The following is an 18363-nucleotide window of genomic DNA, read 5'->3' on the forward strand; positions in this document are numbered from 1 at the left end:
GTAACTTGATTATTTGTAAGCTCCCAGCAAACTTTAGTTCCCTTTAAGATGTTTCAGAAGCAGCTTGCTGAAGAATTCTGCGTCATTTTTGAAACACTAAAAAAAAATCCTATTCTCATTTTTATCTACTTATTTTTATTTTATCATAAACTGGAGGGAGAGGGGACAAAACTTCTCTAGACCTCAAGAGGAAGAGGTGGCTGAGGCATAGCTTTACCAGTGGGGGTCGCTGTGCTGAGAATTAATCCCTATGAGTTTCTCATTAGTGATTATTATACTGCAGGCGGCCAAAATGGAAAAATTAATTAATTTCAAAGTGATAATGCATTTACAGCAACAATTAGAAATGTATAACTGTAAAAGGGCAACATTTAAAAGACAGATTACATTTAATAAAGTTGCACAAGAACATCCAATTGTAAAATTACTGATCTGCAACAATATTCCTTAAAGAGGCACTTAAAATAGCCTGACTCCATGAAGGGTGACCTAATTACTGTAACTAAAATCACCATAGTCACAGCAAGTCACAGCAAATAAAAAAGGGACGCTGATATTAGAATACTGCTGTTTAATACTTAAGGGAGCCAGCTATACTGGAGAAGCAAAGGCAGGACTTTCAAGCACGAGGCTGGGTTGTGCTTCTTGTTTCCTTGACCTTGTGCAATGGAATGTATACTCCAGCAACACTCATGTCAAAAGGAAAACATTGTCTCTCCAGTGAAATGCAGAAACACTAGCCATCTGGTGACGGGGACATTGAATCTACGCTAAGCTTCTTCATGAGCATTTAGGAATCCAACATTTACATGGGGTAGGAACGGGGATGCAACTACGCGGCTTGTGTCCAAAAATGTGTTTGCATTACAATGGCAGAAGTGGAAGAGCAACCTTCATCCATGAAACACAAGCCTTATCATGATGGAAGCAACGCCAAGCAACACACAGAAGGACAAAACAAGTGCGTGACTTTTCCAATAAGCCCAGTCTGTCCGACCGGTGAGATACTGTGATCCCAGGTCTATGCTCATGCTGATTCCTCTTCGGAATACACAGCCCTAAATATTTATGGAAGGGAAGCGACTGGCAATGAATTTGACAAGTGAGTCCATAGTTCCCATCCCATCTCTTTATAATCCTAGTCATCTGGAACTCGGATAGCTAAAAAGTAACCTCCAAATACAAAAAAAAGATAGTATTAGAGAGAATTTTCCTAAGAATCTAAACTTAGCTACATATTTCATAGTCTTCATAATCTAAAAGGTTTATGTAAAAACACACACACATCTGTGACATTTAAAAGATGCTGTTTTCCAATCACTTGGGGATAGGAACATGTAAAGTGCACCCTACAGTGGTTTCTGCAGGGATCAGACGTACAGGTTGGAGACCCAAGTTGTTTCTACCTGGGCACCCTTCCTACCTTGCCAATAACCCTCTCCCTGGGGCTCTGGGGCCAGGAACAGAGGTCCTTCCACTACTACCACCAGACTCCCAATTTACAGAGTTTTTTAGTTCCATGACTCTTGCATCCAACAGTGGCAATTGAACTTTGGAAAATAATCTTCAGGACCAACGTAATACAACAAGAATAACAACCATCATGGCAAGAAGTACTGCACACCTACTACACAACCGACACTGTACTACATACACTATTTAACCTTGCTTTCCAATATGGCTGCCATTAGGTACATCCGGCTATTTAAATCTAATTTAATTAAAATTAAATGAAATGAAAAACTTAGTATCTCAGTTATATTAGCCACTTTTCAAGGGCTCAATAGTGATATATGTCCAGTGGTTACCGTACTAAACAGCTAGATTAAGATCTGTGGGTTAGAAAAATACCACACCAAATATATTGTGTAAAATACACACTCTTCATTCAAGTTACTTCTCACTAAAAGGCTTTCATGGAAGAAGTTTTTAGATATGGTTGTTATACGGCCATCAAATGTGTAAAAATGTCGTATTTACCTTTGTGAATCTTTCCAAATCTAACCACAGTAGTGTGATTCATCCAAAAGGATTTGTCTTTGGGGAAATAAAGAATAAAACACACGTCCAGCTGACAAAGTATACCCCAGAAGAGGTTTACACCCATTAAAAGAAGAATTTAGAACATCAGGTACAGATTCTCAGTGGAAACAACGAAATCACATCAGCTGATAATTCAATAGTCACAAATCCATGTTTTTCACCTACGAACACAAAACACAATTTCCAACTACTGCACTTTCTGAACAATCATTTTTTAAAAATCATATCAAAAGAAAACCAATCATTGCTATCAAGACGTTTAGCCATACTTAACACAATATTGAAAAACCACCTCTTCTATCCGGCCCTCCGAGACACCTTTAGAGAAACAGATGCCACCTAGAGTCAATGGAAATGTGTTCCAGAGCCCTTTCCAGTGGCTTTAATAGGCCCGACGATGTGATGCTCGAGACCAGACTCATCATTACACGAGGCCAGAGGCTGAAGAAAACACGCGTGCGGGTTTCTCTAGGACCCTCCCCATAAAAGCGCACTGACGGCGTCTGCGGCGACAGAAGGCGTTCACTTACCATAGACTTCGTGAAGGGCCTGGCCAAGGTAAACAGCAGCGTGTACACCCACCAGTTGCGATGAATGGAGGAGTACATCATGTTCCCCGGATGCACTGCGTTTGACGTGACCCCACGCGGGGAGAGGCGGCGATGGAGCTCGTTGGAGAAGAGAATGTTGCAGAGTTTGGACCGGTTGTAAGCCAGCATGGCCCAGTACTCATTTTTAGATGGAGACAAGCGGCTAAAGTCTAGGTTTCCCGAGGAATCGTTAATATCTGTAAATCTGGAAAAAAAAAAAAAAGAAAAAAAATTAAAATAAATTAAAAAAATAGAAAATATGACATGAAGCAGCCAATCTCTGACTTCTGATACAGCGTTTTTTATTTTTATTACGAATCTGCAAAACTATGCAGAGACTACTGAAAACTCAGTTGTGCAAAACATCGAAACAAAGTTTCCCTTACAAATAGACAACGGAGATTTAACAATATAAGCCAACTGGACCCAAAGATAGACTTAATAAAGGCCCAAACTCATAAATGGAGAGGTCATCCCATGCTGAACACTGAGCCCCCACACCCCGCCTCTAACATACATTTTTTTTTCCAAACCTTCAACAGGAAGTTCAAGCATAATTAAATTAATGGAAAAGCGTCTTAAATACAGGGCTGCTGCTTTTGGAAACAGAAAGATATCACATTCCTAACCTTTGACGGGGCTTTCCTGGGTCATTTTAGCCAACGCTTGAGACCTGTATATTTTCATTTGAGCATCCAAGTAAATATATAGATGAGTCTTGCTGCCTCCAAGACTTTTTCCAGATTAAAAATTAATGATTATAAAGGGGTTATAACCTTGGTGAGGTGCCATCAATAGTCTTACATGTTTAAAAGGCAAATATAAACAAAGCCAAAATGAGTTCTGGCAGAGTCTAATGTTTTTAAGTATACCCATGGCATGGATACACACAAATCAAAGTCAGTAGTTGATGTTTTATAATTGGGTCTGACGGAGTCGTTAAACACCAGCTGTTTGTTTCTTTCCTTTCTTTTCTTTCTTTTTTTTTTCTTTTTCTCTCTCTCTTTTTAAAATAAAACAAAGTAGTAACTGCCTTTAAAAAATGGATCCTAACAAGAGGAATTTTCTAGATGATGGTCTCATCTTTGTTAAGGACCCTTGTTAACAGTTTGCTTCATTAAATTAACTCTGGGCATTTGCACTGAGTAATAAGGAAGCATAAGAGTAATCTAGACAACCGCTCGGGGGAAAAAAAAAAAAAAAAGCAAAAGGTAAAATGTAAATTATGGAATAATCTGGTTGTTCCTTAATATAAGCAGTTCAGTTGAACTATGACCAAGAAAAGCATCATAGGGGCAGATGAAATGCATGTTTTAATGGAAATTAAATATCCCTTTTCCAGGACTCAGTGAGTGACATCCAATTTCCAGTGTTAAATGACATTGCTGCTGTCAAGTCATCAGCAGACCTGATGGCCAGAAACACCATTGTGGATATGGCAATGGGACCTTGAAATTAATTGTCGGCTGCCTGTTTCCAAGTCCCCAAACCACAGGAAGAGCCCAGACTTCTAAGCTTAATTGTCTAAGGCAGTGGAACTTAGTAGGAAATTTGAAAATTTATGGGAGCCTTTTCCTGGTTGTCACAAGGATTGCCGGTGGGGGCTGGAGATGCTATATGTCCTGCAAGGCAGGTGGGGTCTTGCTCAGTGAGGTCTTCCGCAATGGACATTCATTTAGGTGAAGAACCTGTGTGCAATTATCTGAGCCTAGAGCCTAACTGTTTTTTACATATATGCAGTTTTAACACCCATTTAATTCCCAGAAACGCAGTGCAACAATCATGTAAATGAGGAATGAAAGCACTTCCAGAGTTTGTGACAGTTTTTTTGCGGGGGAGGGGCTGAGGCCTGACTTGGTGCTGGTGGTAGTGGAGTCTGTAAGGCCACAGGCCAGCCAACAGTCTGCATTTGTGAACACCCTACTCCCGGCGATTTATGCAAGGACACACGTATCTGATTACTTACCTTTCCTGGAGCCCTGCCCAAGCATTTACATGTTGATTTACATATGTGACTTTGCTTCCCATTTATTTTTTTCTTTATATTATAGTAAGCTAGCATGTTGAATTAAGATATATTTATGCAGGGAAGGCATATTATTTCTGAACTACATAGTAATAAGGTGTTACAGACAAGTGGTTACAGAAAGGAACTGTTGAGTTGAGAACCCAATGATCTGAGACAAGGGCCACGTCTTAGCAATGCTACCTACTCTGAGTATGAAAGCTCATCAGGGATTTAGACAATATCTAAAAACTAGGGGATAAATATAACCTCCTTCACTCTTGTGCTCTACTTTTCTTTTCCTCACCTGTTGCTGGAAACCCTGCTTGGCATATTTGTTTATCCCACTTCAGGGGCCACTTCTTCCTTCGAAGCTCTCACTCCCTAACTCTTCCACTGCTGGTTCTCACATTGATGGCAGAGGAAGACAGATTGAAAAAAGCCATGCAACGCAGGTTGAAATGCATGTTTCCAGGGAAATTAAGTGTCCAGTCTCCACGACCCAGTCCATGATAGGCCTAGTATTCAATAACCCTGCCACCCCTCCAACACCAGCAACAAAGCAAATCACGCCAGCTTTGCATTTTGTCTGCACATTGCACTTCTGTCTTTACCAGACCAGACGGCAAGGCATTTGTTCATCTGGTTCCAATGCCAGACTGTGAATTCTTAGAAGGTGGATAGTGCGCCCTGTGCGTGTTGCCTAGTTCAATGCCTAACACATAGTGCACACTAAGTACAAACTGAGAGAACTGAGGTTTGATCATGGGTTTGGAATTCTAAACTAAGGGTTAAGTCTCCCTTATTACAAAAAAACTTTGTTTCAAGCCTTGCTCGAAAGGCGAATTTTACCAGTAGGTTCAGATCGTCTACATTCTTCATTAGAGAATGAGGAATGTGGCACTTTGCATGTGGCACTCTCTAACGTTTAGAATAAGTTCTCTCCTTTGGCTTTTAAGGACAATGCAGAAGAATCTCATGACTGGGAAATACTGGGTTGATTAAACTCCTACGAAGAGAGAGAAGTCTTTCTTTTGTAGCCCCCAATCTAGAAACAAGGCACACACACACACACACACACACACACACACACACACACACACACCATGATGAGAAATTAGATGGAACCAGGCTGAATGAAGATTTTGAGGTGGAAGCACAGCTGCTAAATATCAGGCCCCCAGCTTATGTGGACCCCTGATTTCCTGCCCTGCTGACCTCCTGGGCAGCAAACCCATTTTTAAGATCTGATTAGCTTGTATTGACAGTCCTGCAGGAAACAGGAAGGGTGGGCAAGCTTTCTGATTCCTCTGAGCCAGGGCAGGCTTCCTGAAAAGGAACCCTATTCACCTCTCAGCTCAAGAGGCAGTAAAACAACTCTTCAAAGGCTGCCTGCTCTATTTTTAAGTTGAATAACTGACAAAGCCAAACAATCATGTCTTAATAGAACGATCCTCCTACCAGTACACTAACATGTTCACATTTGCTCTCTGGACATTAACATTTGCTGCTTGAGGGGACCTCTAGCTTGTATATTTCTATATATACTGCTCCTTTATTATTTTTTTAAACTGAGGATTTTTCAAGTACCAACCTAAACTAATTAGCTGGATTCTATGTAGACAAAAGCTAGTATGTTCAAAGAATAGGACTGAATTTGCATCAGAAGCTCTGTGTGTGTGTGTGTGTGTGTGTGGCAACTTGGCACTCAACACGGCTGTGGCCGTTTAGAGTGGTTCAGCCAGCGCTCTACTCTTTTCATTCTATTTTAATTGTTATTTTTGTGAAAATTGTTATGTGAAAATTTTTCACAGCAAGGACGTCAAGTTCTCATTTTAATATGATGTGTTTTAGGTGTGCAGAAACTCAATTCACTTGCTCAGGCTCCAGATAAGTAACTAAAACACAGTGAAGACACGGGGAGGCTAATAAATATTTTGCCTTGGGGCAGTCTGGTATAATATTTTCTGCAAACATTGGACTTTATTTTTCCCCTAACAGGGGGTCTTGACTCCAACGAAGAGATTCTGCCAAGGTTTATGGAGGTAATTAGATATCAACATTTCCATTTTACAGCACGGGTTAGGGCTCTGGGTCCGTGAGCGGTAAGTGAGTGTGTTCTCAGTACTGCACACCCGGTGTTCACACTGGCTCTCGGGGGTGGTGGGAGGCGGCAAAAGCGCAATCAACAAACCAGCATGGGAGAATTCACGTTTTGTAGAAATACCCTTTAATATGTGCAAAGGATAATCTGAGGGCAGAACACCAGTGCCCACCACCAGATGGATAGGGGCGAGCCTCGCAACACATTTCAGGAAGATCTTGTCTATAAACTAAAATGGATCTAATTCAGGAGACCAAGGCCCTTCTTTCCAATTCATCTTTTAAATGAAATTAAGATTCAAATCTCCAAGGTAGGCATGAATTACACTGCAGTTAAGGGGAGAACAAAGACGTCACATGAAATACCATTTTGAGATACCGATTTACAAAGGGAAGAGAGCGGCTGACAATTCAACACAATCTCCCATTAAATACCAGCTCATTTAAACATATCCCGTGGTGCCCTCCACATCTGGCAAAGGATTGGGGCTGGCAGATTTATTTCCAGAGCCCCTGCCTCCTCAGTAGCCTCCGTTACTCCTTAGCAGGGCCACTCCACTTTCTTTCACAAAGCCGGTATGATTTGCAAAGATAAGGATGTCCAGATTTTGTTACCACCTAATTACTAGATGTTTCATGTCTTTTAACACAGGGGAGGATTATTACTGGCATTTTCCTTTCATTTCAGCCATCATAAATTTAAAATGGGAAAAGGCAACCTATCTGCAGTATGTCACTTATACCATAAGCCCCTGTGTTTGGAAGTGATAAAGGGTTCAGACTAACCCTTGGCTGGTCTCTCTCTTCCAAGTCCCAGGGGTTACATTTTATGGAAGCATGATTAAAAAAATAAGCTTCATTCTGGGTCACTAAAACATTTCAGGACTTAAGGCAGAGAAGAAGGGGGAAAAATAGGCACTTGCACATTATTTTTCCCAGTCACTTTGCCTAAGAGTGAAAGCTCCCAACCACACCAAGAAAATCTCCCTAACATGCATTAAATCTGGCCTCACCCAGAAAGTCCTTTGTCTTTCCTGAGTACTTCTCTTTAAACAAATAGTTGTTTATCCAACTCTAGAAGCAAATATGCTGAAAATACGATGAAATTTTCAAATGTCTTTTTAGTCAATTGAATATTCTCCTAATGGTAATAGAAAAAGAAGTGCCATCTGATGTTTTAATTGAAATTTTAACCAAAAGAGGCATGGCCAGATTTCTAATATGTTCTAACTACAGTACTTCCCTTTCTACAATTACACAGCTAATGTCTGCATTGAATTCCCTAATTTCTCATTATAAAACAATTGGATTTCATCTCGCAGTCTTTAATTGCATTGTTTCTCCTGCTAGAATAACTGCACATTCTTCTTGGTGAAATGTTGAAGTTGTTGAATGACAAATCAATAAAGGTCAGGCATTCAGATTTAATCAATTATTATTCCATCTCAAAGCAAAATCAATGAGGGGCTTGAAGTACAGTTGTAAAAACAATCTGCATTGCTCTAGACAAAACCCCCAAGTCATCCCCCGCAATCACACACACACGTACAAAACAGACCTCAAAAAATTAAGTAAGCCAGGTTGAATATACCCACACTTTTCAGAGTAAGACTAATGAGAATTATTTTGAGAAAGACAACCTTGGAGGGATATTAGCTGATGCAATGCAAGGGACAAGTGAACCAAACATCAAATTCAAACCCACCTATGGGACTCCGACGACACGACGACGACTCGGGCAGGGGCTGAGCGGCACAGGACATCCTGAAGGAGCTGGACAAGGTAGAAGTGCCCCAGATGATTCACCTGGAACGTGGTCTCCAGGCCATCTTTTGTGAGAGTCCAGGGGAGAGCAAAAGCCGCTGCATTGCACACGAGCACATGCAAAGACCTGAAAAACAAAACACCCCACATTGTGTAGACATCAACACTCTAAAATCAAGGATCACTCATGCTCCCTCAGGAAGAGGCAATTCTTCACTATCTTCAAGATTCCAGTCTTTTGGAAAGGAGATACCTTAGGACGCCGAACCTTAAACCATGCTGGAGGAAGGGTTAGGGCTTTGAATTGGAGGCTGGGGAGAAGGACGTTGCTGGGATGCAGGCCTTTCAGTGCTGAAACCAGGATCGTTCCGGGCAAACCAGGATGTGATGGTCGCCCTGGCAGAAACCTAGGTTCTACCACCTAATTGAATCTATGCTTCTTAATTCATCCAATTCTCAGCTTCTTCACCTATGAAATCAAAATAGCCCTTCAAGTAAATATAAGAAACCAAGGAGAACATACGATGGGAAAAGGTGGATACAGGAACCAGCCCTGAACTGGTGCTAAGTAAACACACCAAAGGGGAAATGCTCTGTCTAAAGAGACGGGCACATATTGCTTGAATATGTTCCTTCTAGAGGTTAGATTAAATCTACATGTTAGAAATGAGTTTCAGGAATAGGTAAGTGGAGGCCTGTTATACTATTTTCTTTGGTATGTATTTGTTTCATAATAAAATTAAAAAAAAAAAAAAAGCAAGCCTTCCCTGCGCATCAAAATCCTAAATCCTCATAAAGAAATTGTACTTGTGGGAAATCATCCTAAGGTACTAATGAGAAGTATATAAAGATATGTATTCAAGCCTATCTAGTGTTTGTAATTTCAACATAAAAGCAACAAATTAGAGTTAAGCTAAATATACAATGGGGACATCATTAAATGAAGTTGAATATATGTATATGATAGAATATTATGCAGCCATTAAAACGATAAGAAATAAACAAACCTATTGACCTTGTAAAATATTCATGGTAAAAAAACATAATATATACTACCGTATGATCTTACACACACAGATAGACACACACACAGTAATGAAGGATACACAAAAATGTTAACATTAGTTCTTCCTTGGGGTGGGTGGAACCCAATGTGCCTTAAATGGTTTTCTTTCTGAGTTCACTTGTATTTTCTTCATTTTTTCCCCATAATTCATATATGGTGTCTTTATATTAAGGAAAAATGCAATCAAATGAATGCTTTATAGAAAAACAGCATTTTGGGAATGTACCTAACAAATACAACAATGGAAAAAGAGACCAGGGTAGAGTTTTATAGGAACACTGGATTAAAAGTTCAAAGATCTGCGTTTTGTCCATTTCAGACAAATCACCGAGGTCTTTGAGTTTCTGACTTCTGCCTACAAAATAGGGGGCTGGAAATTGATGGTACTCTTTCCTCTTACAGCTCAGCTTCCATGCCAATGCCTTATATTTCCTATGTGACCGAGGAAATGGAATAGTTCCTATACTTCTATTTATTTTTTAATCCAATGTTCTTTTCATAGACACTTTTCATAGAGCTATTACTTTTTGCAACAATTTGATTATGTCCCATCCTCATGGAAGACTGTAGCCTGTAGCGGAAGAGTCATGAGTGTCTGAAAAATAAACACTGGCATTCAATAAAAGAAGCATCAAGAGCAGTCTGTCTAAAAATTGAAATAATCTGTTAGGTAGAGAAAGTAAAAAGAAACAATGGCAAATACGTGCACTGCTAAAAAGGACCCATATTTTCACTATATAAAGAGTGTTTACAAAGCAATAAGAAAAACTTTTTCTGAGTCTAACAAAAATATTGACAAAGATATCTTAAAACTTTATAAAACTACATTACAAAATAACCAGTGCAGACTGAAGAACATGTTGGACTCTACTAGTACCATGTTTCCCCGAAAATAAGACCTATCCCAAAAATAAGCCCTAGTTAAGATCGTCAGTCAGACAGATGCATTTAATACATTATGACGATGTTCCAGAAGATGACATGACTATATTTGAATAAACGTAGATTGTTGTACATGAAAAAAAAAAAGACATCCCCTGAAAATATGCCCTAATGCCTCTTTTGGAGCAAAAATTAATATAAGACCCAGTCTTATTTTCAGGGAAACACAGTATAAGACCTGGTCTTATTTTCAGGGAAACACGGTAGCAACACTTTAAATAAGGTGTTTTCTACCTATTAAATTGGCAAATTTGCTTTTATTATTATTATATTTTTATTATCTCATATAAAGCTGGTGAGTATATTCTTGCACCCTGGATCTTAAGTGGAAAATATGTACCATAGAATTAGAAAAACCCACATTATTTCATCCAGTAATCCTGTTTCCCAGCAGAGAGGGGCAGTGCTGAGGGAGCATTCTCGAGGGAGAAATACTGTATCATTGATAATGTTTAGAACTGCCACTGCATGATGATAATAAAATGCAAAGCAAACTTTAGTCCGTTTTATTATTGGTTTTGAATTCTCTGCAAACAATGCTCCCCTATTCTGCCTACACATGGAGTAAACCACTCCCCCAGCCCCCTCTCATGCCCTTGATGTGTCACTGCTTCATAGGGGGTTAAATGGTGGAGCCTAAAAGATAGGTCCACTGGGAACCTGTGAATGTGACCTTATTTGGAAAAGGGGTCTTTGCAAATGTAATTAAATTCAGATATTGAGATGATATTATCCTGGATTAAGGTGGAACTAACCAATGACAAGTGTCCTTACAAAAGAAGAGAGGGGCAGAAGACACAGAGAAGGAGCTTTGAAGGCCAAGGTAGGGACTGGAGTGTCACATCTACAAGCCCAGGGATGCCCCCCGCACCAGAAGCTAGCAGAAAGGCACTGAATGGACTCTCCCTCAGAGCCTCAAGAAGGAACCAACCCTGATGACACCTTGATTTGGAACTTCTGGCCTCCAGAACGGTGATAGACGAAATTCTCTTGTATCAAGTCACCAAATTTGTGGTAATTTGTTACAGCAGCTCTAGGAAACTAACACAAGTTTCCCAGATTCTTTCCTAAAGAAATACTCAAAATTTATATAAAAGTTTATGCATAAGAATGAGTAATAATTATCTATATAAGTGAGCTAGAATTATTAAATTGAACATGAACCAGAAGCAACTTAAACTCCAGCAACAGAAGAATGATGAGCAAAGCCCCAGTATCTTGAGAGAGGGGCCTGCCGGGTTAAATCATTATTACTTCCTTTATCGCTATACCCTTCCCTTTATCCACAAGAGAAAATCAAATTCTTCAAAGCTGATTTTTTTCAGTATTTGCCTGTCTTTAAGACAGGCCTGGGCATTTGGAATTTTGACACCATAACCTCTTGATAACAACACCTCCTGCAGTTACCTTTATACTTGCCTGCACATTGTCTCAAGGAAATGCAAACTGTATCAAGCAAGGAAACTTGCTTCCCCAAGACTTCAGCCTGGAGGCAAGAACCCACAGAGGACCTGGGAAACTCTTTCCTGTTGCACCAAATTGTAATACCCTTCATTAACGATAATTGCATAACACCAGAGGGAAAACACGTACCCTGTACCTAAAACTTGTCACCTCCATTAATTAAAAACAGGCTTATGGAATATGAAACTATAAAGTGCTAGACTTTTTTTTTTTTAATTATAAAGACACTTAATTGGCTTGTACAAAAGGAAAAGAAGTCCGTTCCCCTGGCTTTAATGAGGTTTTTATTATTCAAATGGCACATTTTGCGCAGTTTTGACTAAAAGCCATTGCAATTGAAAAGGCTCTGAGATGATGAATATTTACAAAATATCAAAAGGAAAGTTCAAACTATAAAGAGGGAGTGGAAACAAAAATAGGATCATTCTGATTCCCAAATTGATGCTGTTTCTGGGCGCTTTCAGGGACTAAGTTTTTCTCGTCTTTGGTGGATTCTGGTCTGTGAGGGGTGAGTGAGGAAAGGAAAAGTTATCTTGTGTGTGTAAAAATGGAGATTCCAATAGTGTGTGTGTGTGTGTGTGTGTGTGTGTGTGTGTGTGTGTGTGTGTTCTCCGTGGTTCTACTCTACCCACAGAAAACGCACCCCCTACCTCTCTGCTGAGTGGACCCCGGGCATTCTCTCAACCTACTGAGAATGATGTTTGCAATGTACCAATTCCATCCTCTAGAGACAACACATTCCTTTGTGCCAGAGAACAACTGCTCTGTGGTACGAAGGGCGGAGTTCCAATGATTTACCGGTAGGGAGTGCTGCTTGTCATCAATAGAAGTGACAACTGCCAAGCTTTGTAGTCAGAGACTCCGTACATGATAGAGAAAAGCGCACTGAATGGTGATAACATATAGAAGAGGGTGCTATTCCAAAGGCTGTCACTTACTGGCGTTGAGACAGCTTATCTCTAAATTTTTTTCTTCCTGCTTCCTCTCCTTGTTTTTAAATTCGGTATAATCGACATTTAACATTATATTCATTTCAAGTGTACAACCCCTCAAGAGCCCCATCCATTCACTATCCCCTCTTTCTCTTCAGTCTCTCCCTTTCCACTGGTGTACGCTTGCTGTCTATCAGACTAATCAGATTCTTCTGACCATCAGTTAGGAGAAAATCAGGAAAGAAAGTGGAGAAAAGGAAGAGAGAGAAAGGAAGACAGACAGGAGAAAGAGGGCGGGAAAGAGAGAAAGATGTGTGCTTGACATTGGGGCTCTTTCAAGTTGCAATAGCCTCTCTTTTCCCATTTATGATCTCTCACTTTGAAATATTCACCCCTGTTTGCAATCTCTTTCCTTGTCCAAACTCGCATCTTATCACCAAGCCAAATGAATTCTGTCCTATCACTATTCAGAATTTCTCGGAACTTCTTGCAGAACACCGGCTTTCCCCACCACTAAATCCAACAACCTCCCTTCTGTTGAGCCTAGATTTCTCTGTTGCAATGGACCCTGCTCCTCCCTGATTCCTGGGTCTCTTTCCTATCTCAGCTCCTATGATACACTCTACTCTTAGACCTCCTCCTAATGCCCCCACTGTCTCACCTTCTGTCTCCTGCAGCCCTTCCTCTTCTACCCAGAGTTCCATTTTCAGCCTCCTTTGATTCAGTCTCCAAACTCTTCCCTATAGCAATTTCATCCAGCCAGAGACTCTAAACTATACCTCTATCAGGGCGAACCTCACACCCACAGCTACAGCCCCTATATTGCTCCTGAGTTCTGGAATCTCACTCCTACCCACCCCAAATCTAAACTCTCCATTTTCTCCTTAAGCCTTACACCCTTCCTGATACCCTTATTTCTGCAATGGGTGATACTATCTAACCAGTCACCTGAGATATAGATATATATAGATATAGGTGTGTGTGTGTGTGTGTGTATATATAATTTAGGAAACATCTGCTATCCCATCTTCTCCCATAGTCCCCATGACTGACCAACCCCAATATCTCTAGACCTTCCACAGACTCCTAATATTTTGTCAGTCCCTTACCTTTCCAGTGGAGTGGGTGTTATGATGTTCTGTCTCGTTCTGACTTACAGGGCCAGTGTACCCATTTCCAACTGCGGTGAGACTTCTCCAGAAAATTTTCCTGGACTGTTGGGCGTCATCATATCTGGAAAGTCATGGCCCTCACCCAGGTGCTCTTCGAAAAAAGAGGACCAACTCTATGGTGTAATTCTTTCTCCAGAGCTCCCTGTGGGATCTGGCTGAAACTAGTTTCTAATTGACTACCACCTATTTCCCTCTTTCTTCCTTGGAGAACACTGCCCCCACAGATCATCTGAGCTAGCGTCCCCATCCCGGGCTGGACCGATCACTAGGGAACTCAAGCTAAGACAGTCTCTGTGACTCCATGTTTCCGGTTCTGGTGTTGTTAGCTTTGGTCACTGTGATAGCCCACACCTGGCCTGACCGCCTCTGCTTTCTCCCTTGCTTGGCCCACCATGAATACTGGGGCCAAGTTAAAAACATTCTATGAGTACAACAGAAATATTGACAAAGACTTTTTTTTAAATTTATAAACTAGATTACAGATAACCAGTATAAGATGTAATGATGTTAAACTCCATTTCTGGCAAAATTTAAATAAGATCATTTATTTCTACCTATCCAATTAGCAGATTTATGTATCATATGATTATACCTTTTATTATGTTGTATAATAAAAGCTGGTCAGAGAACATATCCCTACCTTCCATATGTGTTGTAAGCCAACACGTGTGGCAATTTATTACAAGAGCAAGAGAAACTAATAGAATGAGGTAATAAATGTTTGTTGTTTTAAGTCACTAAGTTTGGGGGATAAGGTAAGAGCAACAGATAACCAATAAATGCACCATGCTATGTGAAATAAGCCAAATTCAAACAGCTACATACAGAATACTTCCATTTATACAACATTCTGGAAAAGGAGAAACTCTGGGGACAGAAAAAAAACCAATGGTTGCCATGGGCTGGATGAGAGGCAGGAGTTACTACAAAAGGGTGCAGGTGAAATTTGGGGTGATGGAACTATATGTGTGGTGATTCCACGGCTATGTGTTTGTCACAACTCACAGAACTGTACAGTAAAAGTGGTGAGTTTTACTATATTTACAATGAAACTTAATTTTAAAACGGAGAAAAACAATAGTGCTTTGTGTGTCTCTAATGGTCCTGATCACATCCCCAGGATGAGTCCTTTGTATATCTGTGTACCAACTACACCCAGTGGGACTACAGTAACTGGACCTCATTCATCTCCACACTTCTGGGGCGACTCACAGAGCACCTTGCTCCTGACGTGTGATTAATACAAAACTGCTGGATCTAACTGAAGTCAAGTAAAATATGCATGGATTATGCTGAGCGAAATAAGTCAGACAGAAAAAGCAGAGAACCATATGATTTCACTGATATGTGGTATATAAAACCGAAAACATGAAAAGAACAAAACATACAAATGAAGAAACAAAAACTCATAGACACAGACAATAGTTCAGTGGTTACCAGAGGGTAAGAGGGGAGGGGAGTGGTAGATGAGGGTAAAAGTGGATCCAATATAAGGTGGTGGAAAGAGAACTGACTCTGGGTGGTGAACACACAATGTGATATATAGATGATGTAATACAGAATTGTACACCTGAAATCTATGTAACTTTATTAACAACTGTCACCCCAATAAACTTTAATTAAACAAAAAGAAATATGCATGGACTTATTTACGATGTGCCTTGCTCTGAGTTCTAGGAAAACAACTGAAAAGAAAAAATTTTTATATCTACTTACAGAGAGAACAGGTAAACAACCTTGTAGAGATTACAGGACATTTCACCATGTCTCCAGGACTCATGCTGGCTGTGCTCAGTCCTTCCAAGAGCCACCCCAAATCCCACATTTCCTGGGGATCCTCCCTGGGCCACCCCAATGACCAAAAAAATGGCTCCTCACCTCAATTTGTGAAAACATTTAGTTTCTGTGTAATTCTTTAGGGAATTGCTGACGATAGGTAGAAAAGACTCCCTGAGTTTTCTGATCAATCAAAAGACCCTTTCTCGTATAGTTTCACGACCTACTTATAAGTGTTGTAACAGAAGAGGTGGAGTTCCACGGTTTGTTGTCATATACTCATAAAACTGACCGTGAGACTTGGGACATAGAGAGTATTCAACAAATGCCTATTCATTTGATCACATGGAACTTGAAAATACAAAGTGAGAAAGGCCTATGCTTTTTCCTTGCTTGGGGCTTTCATCTGATTTCCATCTGAGGATACATTGTTGATAGCTCTTGGTACGTCAATATTCTATTTTAATCATCATAGCAACCCAGAAGGTAGGCCACATCATCACCATGGTACAGAAGAGAAAATTAAGCTTCAGGAATGTTTCGCCAGCAATGGGAGAAGCCAGAATTCAAGCGCAGGACTGTTTGCCATGACATCTTTTCTTCTCCATTGAATACCAGAGAACAGGAAGGCATGCTATGGTGGGCCTAGAGGCTGAACACAGACACGGGTCTGTCTGAACGGTGTCCCCCGAGTTGTTCAGTGCACACCCTGTGCAGCAGCAAGCAGCAGTGCTGGAGTGTGACAATAAGAAACCATAACAGGAGAACACTCACCAACAGTGATGACATGAGTGGGGCTTTCTGGACAGTAGAGACATTCAGGACATTTTTATCGCACTTCTTTCTGATCCCTGCTCAGACACGGACGCAGTGCTTTCTTGTCTTCTGTGAGTTTTCCACTTCAATGGACCTACCAGGATCCCTCACTCTGTCCCAGCACGCTCTCCATCTCCCAAAGGGCTACTGAGAAGACACTTCCTTCCTCTAAGAATCCTTGCTCCTCATCTGAAAATTCAGCACCATCTCCCTCATTGGAAGTTCCTAAACTCTTTCCCCAGACCTTTTACAAGATTGATGACTGCGGCTGACACGAAGCAGATACCACCAGAGGACACATGATGAGCTGACTCACTGCCAGTGACAGCTGCATGCGACCGGGGACACAGCTGCTTCCCAGGTTCCCTGACCTAGTCCCCACCAGGGCACCGGGCTAGCAGTGATATCACCCCAACGGTTGGGGACGCCAGGGTCCCATTAGTATCCTCTAAAAGCACCCCTTGCCACATTCTGAATGCCGATCACTAACTGGCAACAACCCAACCCCAGCACGCCCCGCGTGTTTACTGAACATGAGCTTCAGAGGTGCAGCACCTCCCATTCTGTGTGGGGTGTGTCCATTCCTACATTACTTAACACTTCCTATCACTGCGACATGTACAAACGTTATCTCTGCCGGTACACAACAATCCATGGCCACGAGGACAGAAGTTTTTGTTTGCCCAAGGTTCTACATGTAGGAAGATGTTAGCCTTTTGCACACACCTGAATGGATACATCTGAGTCAATGCTATTTTCCCAATGACCGGTGGTCTACAGGCCATCACACAGCCATGTTTTACAATACACTATTCCCTAAAAAAAGGGACATAAGGAGAAGGGAAAAAGTTGATTTGGTCCTAGTTGATCAGTAAAGACAGAGTTATTTATGTTTTGGCGATAAGAGCAGCCCACAATGACTCAAGGAACCCAAGAATCAGATACATAATTTCAAACCTGGGAACTCAGAAGTGTGCGTTAAAAGATTCTGTGAGTAACAGTAGCAACCATCAGTTGAGTTACAGTGAAGATTTGTAAATCAAATTGTAACATGCTCCCCCCTCGCCCCCAGCAAAAAAAAAAAAAAAAAAAAAAAAAAGATGCAGACTTGTACAGGTTAAATAAACACCCCAAGAAATGTTAAACCCAGTTGTGGCCCTTGGGGATTCCATTTCAGACACAGCAAAAGAATGAGCTAAGTGGAATGTTACGCGAAGGGAAATACTTTTCAATGCCTCCCAGGAACAGAATGTCACAGCATCTGGGGCATTTCTCAAGCAAGTCACAAGAATTCATACTCTTTAGAAATACTCTGAAATCAATAAAAAGGGCCTAAGGACCCCAAGTCCCAAAAGCAAATGTTTTTCAGTCTTACCTGGTGTTCAGCTGTCTTTTTCTCCCAGAAAAGGAAGGGGAAAAAATATTACAGAATTCCAGGTGGATTCTGCTTCAATAACTAGGGCAGGTTTATGGTGAACTCATGGATGGAAGCATAAAACTGAACATAGCAATTCTCTTCTACAGCGACTTCACCCCCATTGCAGGCTGTCTACACTCCAGCAATCCAAGACCGCAACTGCCCGAAATGCAGGGTGCATGCCACTGGTAAAACTCAAGAGGATTTTACGTGGTATATAGGAAAACTTTTCAAAAATGCTCGCTGACTGCCATATATCAGAAAACAATATGT

General features: G+C 40.8%; 1 protein-coding gene across 3 annotated transcripts in view; it reads right to left on the minus strand.

Moving 5' to 3' along the window:
* The window catches only part of WWOX (WW domain containing oxidoreductase), a 916272-nt gene that overhangs the window by 637982 nt on the left and 259927 nt on the right, over positions 1 to 18363 (minus strand). For 2 of the 3 annotated variants that reach the window (XM_019710992.3, XM_074314544.2), the window contains exons 7-8: positions 8447 to 8632; positions 2574 to 2838 (exon numbers count right to left, since the gene is read on the minus strand). In XM_019710992.3, coding sequence (XP_019566551.2) covers positions 2574 to 2838; positions 8447 to 8632 — 451 coding nt within the window. Of the gene's footprint in view, positions 1 to 2317; positions 2839 to 8446; positions 8633 to 18363 lie in introns of those variants that run through there. The other variant, XM_074314542.2, reaches the window with a different exon arrangement.

The sequence above is a fragment of the Rhinolophus sinicus genome, chromosome 8 (genome assembly GCF_057876585.1).
Source record: "Rhinolophus sinicus isolate RSI-liver-muscle chromosome 8, RSI-T2T, whole genome shotgun sequence".
Taxonomy (NCBI): domain Eukaryota; kingdom Metazoa; phylum Chordata; class Mammalia; order Chiroptera; family Rhinolophidae; genus Rhinolophus; species Rhinolophus sinicus.